This window comes from Salmo trutta, chromosome 1 (genome assembly GCF_901001165.1).
Source record: "Salmo trutta chromosome 1, fSalTru1.1, whole genome shotgun sequence".
Lineage (NCBI taxonomy): Eukaryota > Metazoa > Chordata > Actinopteri > Salmoniformes > Salmonidae > Salmo > Salmo trutta.
Genome location: NC_042957.1, coordinates 12,865,593 through 12,878,010, shown reverse-complemented (window position 1 = coordinate 12,878,010; position 12,418 = coordinate 12,865,593). Strand labels below are relative to the sequence as shown.

General features: G+C 44.2%; 1 protein-coding gene across 9 annotated transcripts in view; it reads left to right on the top strand.

Moving 5' to 3' along the window:
- The window catches only part of LOC115164640 (myelin transcription factor 1-like protein), a 187,932-nt gene that overhangs the window by 155,983 nt on the left and 19,531 nt on the right, over nucleotides 1–12,418 (top strand). For 8 of the 9 annotated variants that reach the window (XM_029717454.1, XM_029717770.1, XM_029717930.1 and 5 more), the window contains 4 exons: nucleotides 8,490–8,723; nucleotides 10,357–10,505; nucleotides 11,688–11,756; nucleotides 11,950–12,012. In XM_029717454.1, the coding sequence (XP_029573314.1) occupies nucleotides 8,490–8,723; nucleotides 10,357–10,505; nucleotides 11,688–11,756; nucleotides 11,950–12,012 (515 nt within the window). The remainder of the gene's footprint in view (nucleotides 1–8,489; nucleotides 8,724–10,356; nucleotides 10,506–11,687; nucleotides 11,757–11,949; nucleotides 12,013–12,418) is intronic. The other variant, XM_029717612.1, reaches the window with a different exon arrangement.

The window sequence follows — 12,418 nt, the reverse complement described above, 5'->3', positions numbered from 1 at the left end:
ACTGCACCTCTCTCTCTCTCTACCACACCTCTCTATCTCTCTCTCTACAACACCTCTCTCTCTCTCTGTTAACCACACCTTCTCTCTCGCTACCACACCTCTCTATCGCTCTCTCTACCGCACCTCTCTCTCTCTCTACCACACCTCTCTATCTCTCTCTACCACACCTCTCTCTCTCTGTTAACCACACCTTCTCTCTCGCTACCACACCTCTCTATCTCTCTCTCTACCGTACCTCTCTCTTTCTACCACACCTCTCTATCTCTCTCTCTACCGCACCTCTCTCTTTCTACCACACCTCTCTATCTCTCTCTACCGTACCTCTCTCTCTCTATCACACCTCTCTATCTCTCTCTCTACCGCACCTCTCTCTCTCTCTATCACACCTCTCTATCTCTCTCTCTACCACACCTCTCTATCGCTCTCTCTACCGCACCTCTCTCTCTCTCTACCACACCTCTCTATCTCTCTCTCTACAATACCTCTCTCTCTCTCTGTTAACCACACCTTCTCTCTCGCTACCACACCTCTCTATCGCTCTCTCTACCGCACCTCTCTCTCTCTCTACCACACCTCTCTATCTCTCTCTCTACCACACCTCTCTCTCTGTTAACCACACCTTCTCTCTCGCTACCACACCTCTCTATCTCTCTCTCTACCGCACCTCTCTCTCTCTACCACACCTCTCTATCTCCCTCTACCGCACCTCTCTCTCTCTCTACCGCACCTCTCTCTCTCTACCACACCTCTCTATCTCTCTCTACCGCACCTCTCTCTCTCTATCACACCTCTCTATCTCTCTCTCTACCGCACCTCTCTCTCTTTCTCTCTCGCTCTCTCTATACCACACCTTCTCTCTCTCTACCGCACCTCTCTCGCTCCCTACCACACCTCTCTCTCTCTCGCTCCCTACCACACCTCTCTATCTCGCTCCCTACCACACCTCTCTATCTCTTTCTCTCTATTCCACGCCTCTCTCTCTCTCCACGCCTCTCTCTCTCTCTCTGTCAGCCACACCTTCTCTCTCTACCACACCTTCTCTCTCTACCACACCTCTCTCTCTACTATTTATTTTCTCCCTCTCTCTCTCTCTCTCTCTCTGCACCTCTCTTCCCTTCTCTCTCTCTGTCTCTCTGCCCTTCTTTCTCTCACTCTCTAGCTCTCTCCAACCCTATCCCTTTGTCTATTTCTTTTCCCTATCTTTCATGCTTTCTTTAATGCTATTTCAATCTATCAGACTACACGTGTATTATATCTCCTATACAATAAGGATATTATCTCTTCCCTACTGTCACCCTGAGTCAGTTCAAGTGAAAAGTGGGCCCTTGTCTGATCCAGTCAGCAATGAGTCAGAGCCCTCATCCACAAGGCTAGGTGTCAGATGCCTTTCTATGCCACTTGATTTAGGCATTGCTGCTTTGCTGATCACAGAATAATGCAGTCTGGCCTAGCATCCTGTGATTATGTGTCCCATTCATTACACCATGGAGGGCCAGGCACAGCCATGAGAGCAATACAGCATCTGAGGCTGTGGGAGAAAGATATGCATTGTGGGCACGATGGAGTGGAGCCCTTGGCTTTTTCAGACAGCCTGTAATGGATCAATGAGCATTTCAGTTTCCTCTCTCTCTCTCTCTCTCTCTCTCTCTCTCTCTCTCTCTCTCTCTCTCTCTCTCTCTCTCTCTCGCTCTCTTACCCATGTCTCTCTCTTGTGATCAAACCCCTTTGTGGAGGCGACAGTGAGAGTGACCTCTCTGTGAGGACATGGTCTTGCTCTGTGGCAGTCCGTCTCTGTGTGAACCATCACCATCATCCTCATCATCATCACCAGCATCATCATCGCCATCATCACCATTATCATCACTAGAGCGCCGCGGGGATATTCCATGTTCTGCACATTAATTTCATCTCCACGACAGTGTGGGCAGCAAGAAGGAGGAGAAATTAGTCTCCGCGTCACCCTCTGTCTCTCTGCTTTGTCTCTCTCTCAAATCTCTCTCTGTCTCTCTGCTTTGTCTCTCTCTCAAACCTCTTTCTGTCTCTCTGCATTTTCAATCTCTCAACCTTCTCTCTGTCTCTCTGTTTTGCCTTTCTCGCAACCTTCTCCCCATTTCTGCTTTATCTCTCTCTCAACACTCTCTCTGTCTCTGCTTTGTCACTATCTCATCTCTCTCTCTGTCTCTCTGTTTTGTCTCTCTCTCAACTCTCTCTCTGGCTCTGTGCTTTGTCTCTCTGTCAACCCTCTCTCCGTCTCTCTGTTTTGCCCCCCTCAAAACCCTCTCTCTGTCTCTGCTTTGTCTCTCAATCTCAAGTCTCTCTCTGTCTCTCTGCTTTATCTCTCTCTTAACCATCTCTCTGCCTCTGCTTTGTCTCTCTCTCTAAACCTTCTCTCTGTCTCTCTGCTTTGACTCTCTCTCAACCCTCTCTCTCTGTCTCTGCTTTGTCTCTCTCTCAAACCTCTTTCTGTCTCTCTGCTGTTTCAATCTCTCAACATTCTTTCTGTCTCTGCTTTGTCTCTCTCTCAACCCTCACTCTATCTCTCTCCTTTGTCTCTCTCTCTAAACCTTCTCTCCGTCTCTCTGCTTTGACTCTCTCTCAACCCTCTCTCTCTGTGTCTCTGCTTTGTCTCTCTCTCAAACCTCTTTCTGTCTCTCTGCTGTTTCAATCTCTCAACATTCTTTCTGTCTCTCTGCTTTGTCTCTCTGCTTTGTCAATCTCTCAAACTTCTCTCTGTCTCTCTGCATTGACTCTCTCTCAATCTTCTCTCTGTTTATGCTTTGTCTCCCTCTCAACCCTCTATCCATCTCTCTGCTTTGTCTCTCTCTCAACCCTCCCTCTATCTTTCTGTTGTCTCTCTCTAAACCTTCTCTCTTTCTCTCTGCTTTGTCTCTCTCTCAAACCTCTCTTTGTCGCTCTGCTTTTTCAATCTCTTTAGGCTCTTTCTGTCTCTCTGCTTTGTCTCCCTCTCCTAACCCTCTCTCTGTCTCTCTGCATTTTCAATCTCTCAACCTTCTCTGTGTCTCTGCTTTGTCAATCTCTCAACCTTCTCTCTGTCTCTCTGCTTTGTCTTTCTCGCAACCTTCTCTCCGTTTCTGCTTCATCTCTCTCTCAACCCTATCTCTGTCTCTCAGCTTTCTCTCTCAACTCTCTCTCTGTCTCTCAGCTTTCTCTCTCAACTCTCTCTCTGTCTCTGTGCTTTGTCTCTCTGTCAACCCTCTCTCTGTCTCTCTGTTTTGCCCCCCTCGAAACCCTCTCTGTCTCTGCTTTGTCTCTCAATCTCAACTCTCTCTGCCTCTGCCTTGTCTCACTGCTTTGTCTCTCTCTCAACCTCCCTCTATCTCTCTGTGTTGTCTCTCTCTCTAAACCCTCTCTCTGTCTCTCTGCTTTGTCTCTCTCTCAACCCTCGCTCTATCTCTCTCCTTTGTCTCTCTCTCTAAACCTTCTCTCTGTCTCTCTGCTTTGACTCTCTCTCAACCCTCACTCTCTGTCTCTGCTTTGTCTCTCTCTCAAACTTCTCTCTGTCTCTCTGCTTTGTCTCTCTCTCAACCCTCCCTCTGTCTCTCTGCTTTGTCTCTCTCTCAACCCTCTCTCCGTCTCTCTGCTTTGTCCCTCTATCTCTTAACCCTCTCTCTGTCTCTCTGCTTTTTCAATCTCTCAAGCCTCTTTCTGTCTCTGCTTTGTCTCTCTCTCAAACCGCTCTCTGTCTCTCTGCTTTGTCTCTTTCTCAATCCTCTCTCCCTCTCTCTGCTTTGTCTTTCTCACAACCTTCTCTCCGTTTCTGCTTTATCTCTCTCTCAACCCTATCTCTGTCTCTCTGCTTTGTCTCTCTCTCACATCTCTCTCTATGTCTCTCTGCTTTGTCTCTCTCTCAACTCTCTCTCTGTCTCTACTTTGTCTCTTTCTCAACTCTCTCTCCGTCTCTCTGTTTTGCCCCCCTCGAAACCTTCTCTGTCTGTGCTTTGTCTCTCTCTCTAAACTCTCTCTCTGTCTCTCTGCTTTATCTCTCTCTTAACCATCTATCTGCCTCTGCTTTGTCTCAGTGCTTTGTCCCTTTCAACACTCCCTCTATCTCTCTGTGTTGTCTCTATCTCAAGCCTCTCTCTGTCTCTCTGCTTTGACTCTCTCTCAAACCTCTCTCTGTCTCTCTGCTTTGTCTACTCTCAAACCTCTCTCTGTATCTCTGCTTTTTCAATCTCTTAAGGCTCTTTCTGTTTCTCTGCTTTGTCTCTATCTCTTAACCCTCTCTCTGTCTCTCTGCTTTTTCAATCTCTCAAGCCTCTTTCTGTATCTGCGTTGTCTCTCTCTCAAACCTCTCTCTTTCTCTCATGCTTTGACTCACTCTCAAGCCTCTCTCCCTCTCTCTGCTTTGTCTTTCTCGCAACCTTCTCTCCATTTCTGCTTTATCTCTCTCTCAACCCTCTCTCTGTCTCTCTGCTTCGTCTCTATCTCAACCCTCTCTCCGTCTCTCTGTTTTGCCCCCCTCGAAACCCTCTCTCTGTCTCTACTTTGTCTCTCTCTCAACTCTCTCTCTGTCTCTCTGCTTTATCTCTCTCTCAACTCTCTCTCTGTCTCTCTGCTTTCTCTCTCTCTCAACCTACTCTCTTACTCTCTACTTTGTCTCTCTCAACACTCTATCCGTCTCTCTGCTTTGTCTCTCTCTCCACCCTCTCTCTGTTTCTTCTTTGTCTCTCTCTCTCAACCCTCTATCCGTCTCTCTGCCTTGTCTTTCTCTCAAACCTTCTCTCTGTTTCTGCTTTGACATGTAGGTGTAAAAACAAAAGAGAGACCTGCAGAGAGAACTGATTGGGATACTTTTAAACCAAGGGAAAGGGGATGTGATTGGGTAAGGGAAAAGGAGCAGGTGTGTCTTCAGATTAGCGACTGATTGGCGACTGGTTAGGGAATGATGATTGCCACCTGTGAGTAGGGGAGAAGGAGAGAAATACACAGAGGATACCTGTATTAGTAACACTCCCACCCTTAAAAGAGCAACCCTATAAGGATTGCGACCCAAAGTATTTACAACGAATACCAACAAGATCAACAATCTCTCTAAATCCTCACTCTGTCCCTCTGCTTTGTCTCTTTCTCTAAACCCTCTCTCTGTCTCTCTGCTTTGTCTCTCTGTTTTGTCCCTCTCTAAACCCTCTCTCCGACTCTGCTTTGTCTCTCTCTCAACACACTATGCGTCTCTCTGCTTTGTCTCTCTATCAGCACTCTATCCGTCTCTCTGCTTTGTCTCTCTCGCAACCCTCTCTCTGTCACTCTGCTTTGTCTGTCGCAACTCTCTCTCTGTCTCTCAACTTTCTATCTCTCAAACCTCTCGCTGTCTGTCTGCTTTGTCAATCTCTCAAGCCTCTTTCTGTCTCTCTGATTTGTCTCTCTCTCAACCGTCTCTCTGTATCTTTGCTTTGTCTCTGTCTTAACCATCTCTCTGCTTCTCTGATTTGTCTCTCTGCTTTGTCTCTCTCTCAACTCTCTCACTGTCTCTCTGCATTGTCTCTCTCTCAACCCTCTCTCTGTCTCTGCTTTGTCTCTCTCTCTCAACTCTCTCTCTGTCTCTCTGCTTTGTCTCTCTCTCAAACCTCTCTCTTTCTCTCTGCCTTGTCTCTCTCTCAACCCTTCTCTCTGTCTCTGCTTTGTCTCTATCTCAACCCTCTCTCTTTCTCTCTGCTTTGTCTCTCTCTCCACCCTCTCTCATTCTCTCTGCCTTGTCTCTCTCTCAAACCTTCTCTCTGTTTCGCTTTGTCTCTCTCTCAACCCTCTCTCTGCCTCTCTGCTTTGTCTTTCTGCTTTGTCTCTCTCTCAACCCTATCACTGTCTCTCTGCTTTGGCTCTCTCACAACTCTCTCTCTGTCTCTCTACTTTGTCTCTCTCTCAACTTTCTCTCTGTTTCTGCTTTGTCTCTCTCTCTTAACCCTCTCTCTGTCTCTCTGCTTTGTCTCTCCATCTCTGTTTTGTCCCTCTCTAAACCCTCTCTCTGTCTCTCTGCTTTGTCTCTCTCTCTCTCTCTCTCTCTCTCTCTCTCTCTCTCAACCCTCTCTCTGTCTCTCTCTCAACCCGCTCTCTGTCTCTCTCTCAACCTGCTCTCTGTCTCTCTCTCAACCCTCTCTCTGTCTCTCTCTCAACCCTCTCTCTGTCTCTCTCTCAACCTTCTTTCTGTCTCTCTGCTTTGTCTCTCAACCCTCACTGTCTCTGCTTTGTCTCTCTGCTTTGACAATCTCTCAACCCTCTATCCGTCTCTCTGCCTTGTCTCTCTCTCAACTTTCTCTCTGTTTCTGCTTTGTCTCTCTCTCTTAAACCTCTCTTTGTCTCTCTGCTTTGTCTCTCAGTCTCTGTTTTGTCCCTCTCTAAACCTTCTCTATGTCTCTCTGCTTTGTCTCTCTCTCTCTCTCACTCTCTCTCTCTCTCTCTCTCTCTCTCTCTCTCAACCCTCTCTCTGTCTCTGCTTTGTCTCTCTCTCAACACTCTCTCTGTCTCTCTGCTTTATCTCTCTCTCTTAACCCTCTCTCTGTCTTTAATCTTTGTCTCTCTCTCAACCCTCTCTGCTTTCTCTCTCTCAACCCTCTCTGTCTCTCTGCTTTGTCTCTCTCACAACCCTCTCTCTGTCTCTCTGCTTTGTCTCTCTTTCTCAACCCTCTCTGTCTCTGCTGTGTCTCTCTCTCAACACTCTCTCTGATTCTCTGCTTTGTCTCTCTCTCAAACCTCTCTCTGTCTCTCTGCTTTGTCTCTCTCTCTCAACCCTCTCTCTGTCTCTCTGCTTTGTCTCTCTCTTAACCTCTCTGGGCTAGGTGGGACGTTTGCGTCCCACCCTAGTCAACAGCCAGTGGAATCGCGTGGCGCGAAATACAAATACCTAAAAAATGCTATAACTTCAATTTCTCAAACATATGACTATTTTACACCATTTTAAAGACAAGACTCTCGTTAATCTAACCACATTGTACGATTTCAAAAAGGCTTTACAGCGAATGCAAAACATTAGATTATGTCAGGAGAGTACCCTGCCAAAAATAATCACACAGCCATTTTCAAAGCAAGCATATATGTCACAAAAACCAAACCACAGCTAAATGCAGCACTAACCTTTGATGATCTTCATCAGATGACACTCCTAGGACATTATGTTATACAATACATGCATGTTTTGTTCAATCAAGTTCATATTTATATCAAAAAACAGCTTTTTACATTAGCATGTGATGTTCAGAACTAGCATACCAACCAAAAACTTCCGGTGAATTTACTAAATTACTCATGATAAACGTTGACAAAATACATAACAATTATTTTAAGAATTATAGATACAGAACTCCTTTATGCAAACGCTATGTCAGATTTAAAATAGCTTTTCGGCGAAAGCACATTTTGCAATATTCTGAGTACATAGCTCGGCCATCACAGGCTAGCTAATTTGACACCTACCAAGTTTGGGGCTCACTTAACTCAGAATTACTATTAGAAACTTTTGATTACTTTTGCTGTTTTTCGTCAGAATGCACTCCCAGGACTTCTACTTAAACAACAAATGTTGTTTTGGTTCCAAATAATCCATAGTTATATCCAAATACCTCCGTTCTGTTCGTGCATTCAGGTCACTATCCGAAGGGTCTCTTAAAACTCTCTCTGCCTCTCTGCTTTGACTCACTGCTTTGTCTGTCTCTCAACCCTCTCTGCCTTTGCTTTGTCTTTCTATCAACCTCGCTCTGTCTCTCTGCTTTGTCTCTCTCACAACCCTCTCTCTGTCTCTCTGCTTTGTCTCTCTCTCTCAATCCTCTCTCTGTCTCTGCTTTGTCCCTCCCTCAACCCTATCTCTGTCTCTCTGCTTTGTCTCTCTCTCTCAACCCTCTCTGTCTCTGCTTTGTCTCTCTCTCAACCCTCTCTCTGTCTCTCTGCTTTGTTAATCTCTCAACCCTCTCCCTGTCTATCTCATTTGTCTCTGTCTTAACTATCTCTCTGCCTCTCTGCTTTGTCTCTCTGATTTGTCTCTCTCAACCCTCTCTCTGTCTCTCTGCTTTCTCTCTCTCTCAACCCTCTCTCTGTCTCTCTGCTTTGTTAATCTCTCAACCCTCTCCCTGTCTCTCTGATTTGTCTCTGTCTTAACACTCTCTCTGTCTCTCTGCTTTGTCTCTCTCTCAACCCTCTCTCCATCTCTCTGCTTTGTCTCTCTCTCAACCCTCTCTCTGTCTCTGCTTTGTCTCTCTCTCAACCCTCTCTCTGTCTCTGCTTTGTCTCTCTCTTAAAACTCTCTCTGTCTCTGATTTGTCTCTCTCAACCCTCTAACTGTCTCTGTGCTTTGTTTCTCTCTCAACCATCTCTCTGTCTCTCTGCTTTCTCTCTCTCTCAACCCTCTCTCTGCCTCTCTCCTTTCTCTCTCTCCTCTTTCCCTCCTACCATCTAATTACAGTGCTCCCTTGCTCTCTTCTCCATCCTTCTTTAATTTGATCTGCCCCTCCCTCCCTCCCTCCATTTGTCCATCTCTCTGACAGAGTCCTGATGGTGACATGGATGACAGCAGTACTCTTGACCTGAGTGTGAGCCGGGGGCAGCCGGGGGGTCCGGAGGGGAGTGGCACGGTGCTGACCCCCCTACAGCCCATGTCCACCCAGCGCCAGGCCCTGCTCAACAGCAGCCGCTGCTACCAGATGAGCGAGGCCGAATGCTGGGACCTGCCCGTGGACTACACCAAGATCAAGCGCATCACCGACGATGATCACAAAGAGGTATGGGGAAGGACCGCAGCTTTACGGGTATTGTATTCATAATTTTGGGGGGTATTCAAATCTATTGAACAGAGTGGTGCTGCATTTTATTTCAATGTTCTCTTACAGTGGAGACACAATTCAAAGATGGTTTATACAGAACATATTTTACTCCCAGTGAGCGTTCAATATTCCCGATTGAGCCATAGACAGAACACAGCAAAAAGCTAGTTGTATAATTAGGAACAGAATTCTGCAGGATTCAATTGTTGGAATTATAAAAGTTGTTGCCTTGTCCCTTTCTTGGGATGTCATTCTAATGGAATCCAGAAAGAACAAAACCCTGTCCTCAAACATTTACAGCAAAAGGTGGAAAGTTATGAGCAAGGACACAAAACATCCATATCAAGTTAAATATTTTTCTTGATCAAGTAACATTTAAACATCCCCTTTTTGTGCAGTATTAATTTAACATCCTTACAAACCACTTAATGTACATGATTGTATTGTACATAGGCTGGTCGTCTAGGTTTGTAGACGTTCCATCACCATGAAGAAAAACAACGCAAGATTAAGTACATTCAGACATCAAGTGGTTTGTGATGATGTGGATCAGCTGGTAGAGCATGGTGCTTCCAACGCTATGGTTGTTGGTTTGACTCCCACGGGGGACCAGTAGGATAATGTACTGTAACTTGCTCTGGATAAGTGTCTACTAGAATGTGAAAGGAATGAATAGACCATTTCAGTTTTCACATAGAAATTAGTTACATTTGCAAAGTATTTCAAGAAACTGGAAAACATATACCAAGCAAGTATTTTTATATTCCACAAGTTTTATTAGATTAACTGTTTTGTACAGATACTTATCAGACTCAAGATACAAATGCTGGTAAAACATTCAAATACATTTAATTTAGTTTATATATTTCACGGAAGTAGTGCACTGGGCCTTTGCTGGTCCTGTATGAGCGGACCGATATAGACGTCTTCAGCGCAGGGACATTTTTTCTGCAAAAACATCGCAGCACCCCCACCCCCAAACTACTTCCCACGGCTATGCAGGTAATGGTGATTTGATTTGGCTCACCCAGGGGAAAGGGAGGGTGAGTGTATCTAGTATCCACTGATAGTCTTTCAGTGACATCTAGTGGATGCTGCTGGTACTGCATTGGCTTAATGGGTGAATCTCAATTGTTTAATGGCTGGTAGATCATATTGTACACACCTTGTACTCTGAATCTCTGATATTACACAAAGCAAACCAAGCAGTACATTTATACATTTGCAGTGTCTGATTAAAAAGCTTGAAGTTGAGGGGTTTAATCGTAAGAGTTATTGGGTTTGCTAATCGAGCATGGATTAAACATTTCCAGTATTTTGTATTTGTATTTATTATGGATCCCGATTAGCAGCTACTCTTCCTGTTTTCCGGCAAAACGAAGGAAGTTTATACAAGTGGAGCATGAGTACACAGATTAAGTGGACAGGGTTTCTTTGTGAGAATTGCTTTATACATATAAGTAATAGGATCTGCTGAGTAATTTAAAAAAATTGGGATGTGAGATGTGCATATGAACTATAATCATGTAATGAAACAAATCATCTAGGATGTACATTATGAATCTATGGTCTCCATTGTGACATGATGTAGTCTTCTTTTCTTTCATCCCTCCATCAGGAGGAGGACCTGGACCCGTTCCAGGACCTTCTAGATGAGCATCACTACGGAGGGGACGTGACCATGCCCAGCCCAAAACACAAGTACGCCCCATGCAAGGAGGGCAAGGAGGAGCTCATCACGTAAGGCCAAAACAAGCTTATTTTCTCATCACCTTGTTACTACTTTACAGCCTTTATACCTTTACCTAGTGACCATTTTCCTCATCTAATGTCATCACTGTGTGTAATCTAATGTCATCACTGTGTGTAATCTAATGTCATCACTGTGTGTAATCTAATGTCATCACTGTGTGTAATCTAATGTCATCATTGTGTGTAATCTAATGTCATCACTGTGTGTAATCTAATGTCATCACTGTGTGTAATCTAATGTCATCACTGTGTGTAATCTAATGTCATCATTGTGTGTAATCTAATGTCATCACTGTGTGTAATCTAATGTCATCACTGTGTGTAATCTAATGTCATCACTGTGTGTAATCTAATGTCATCACTGTGTGTAATCTAATGTCATCACTGTGTGTAATCTAATGTCATCATTGTGTGTAATCTAATGTCATCACTGTGTGTAATCTAATGTCATCACTGTGTGTAATCTAATGTCATCATTGTGTGTAATCTAATGTCATCATTGTGTGTAATCTAATGTCATCATTGTGTGTAATCTAATGTTATCATTATGTGTAATCTAATGTCATCATTGTGTGTAATCTAATGTCATCACTGTGTGTAATCTAATGTCATCACTGTGTGTAATCTAATGTCATCATTGTGTGTAATCTAATGTCATCATTGTGTGTAATCTAATGTCATCATTGTGTGTAATCTAATGTCATCACTGTGTGTAATCTAATGTCATCATTGTGTGCAATCAAATGTCATCACTGTGTGTAATCTAATGTCATCACTGTGTGTAATCTAATGTCATCATTGTGTGTAATCTAATGTTATCATTATGTGTAATCTAATGTCATCATTGTGTGTAATCTAATGTCATCATTGTGTGTAATCTAAATCAGGGGCGCAACTTTGGTTTTAGAAGTGAGGGGATATAATAATAATGATTATATTCTTCATCCAGTCGGATAAACACTCCAAATAGCTTACCCAACCACATGGTCCTAAGCACACCGTTGCCTCGTTTTGTATCACATTCCATTGATTAAACTGGGGGGGACAAAAATGCAATTTCAGAATGTGAGGGGGACATGTCCCTCCGTCCCCAGTGAAAGTTGCGCACCTGAATCTAATGTTATCATTGTGTTATCTACTGTCATCCTTGTGTGTTTGTGTGTTCTCTAGTCTCTCCAGCTACCAGCTAGCTGACAAAAGCATCTGCAGTATGATGATGACCAATGCGCAAGACCTCAAGTAAGCAGAACCTTATTTCTTCGATGTCTCTGATATACAGTAGACAGTAGACACTTGTGAGTTTTTATTTTAGTCTCTAGATTCACAGCAGACAAATACCCTGATAGACCAATAGCCTGATGGTGTCGATGCTGTCAGCTTTGGTTTTACCCTGTCCCCTGTAGTCACTCTCCTTTTCCCCTCTCTGTCCCAGGTGTCCCACTCCAGGATGTGACGGGTCTGGACACATCACTGGGAACTACGCCTCGCACAGGAGGTAGCTTGCACCCCATCATAATGACAAAAAGACACGTAGTATGTTCAGCAGCCCCCAACACAACAGATTGTAGTGCAGGGCGAGGCTAGTATATACATATACACTACCGTTCAAAAATGTGGGGTCACTTAGAAATATCCTTATTTTTTAAAGGAAAGCACATTTTTTTGTCCATTAAAATAACATCAAATTGATCAGAAATAGAGTGTAGACATTATTAATGTTGTAAATAACTATTGTAGCTGGAAACTGCTATTTTTTATGGAATATCTACATAGGCGTACAGAGGCCCATTATCAGCAACCATCACTTCTGTGATCCAATGGCACATTGTGTTAGCTAATCCAAGTTTATAATTTTAAAAGGCTAATTGATCATTAGAAAACCCTTTTGCAATTTTGTTAGC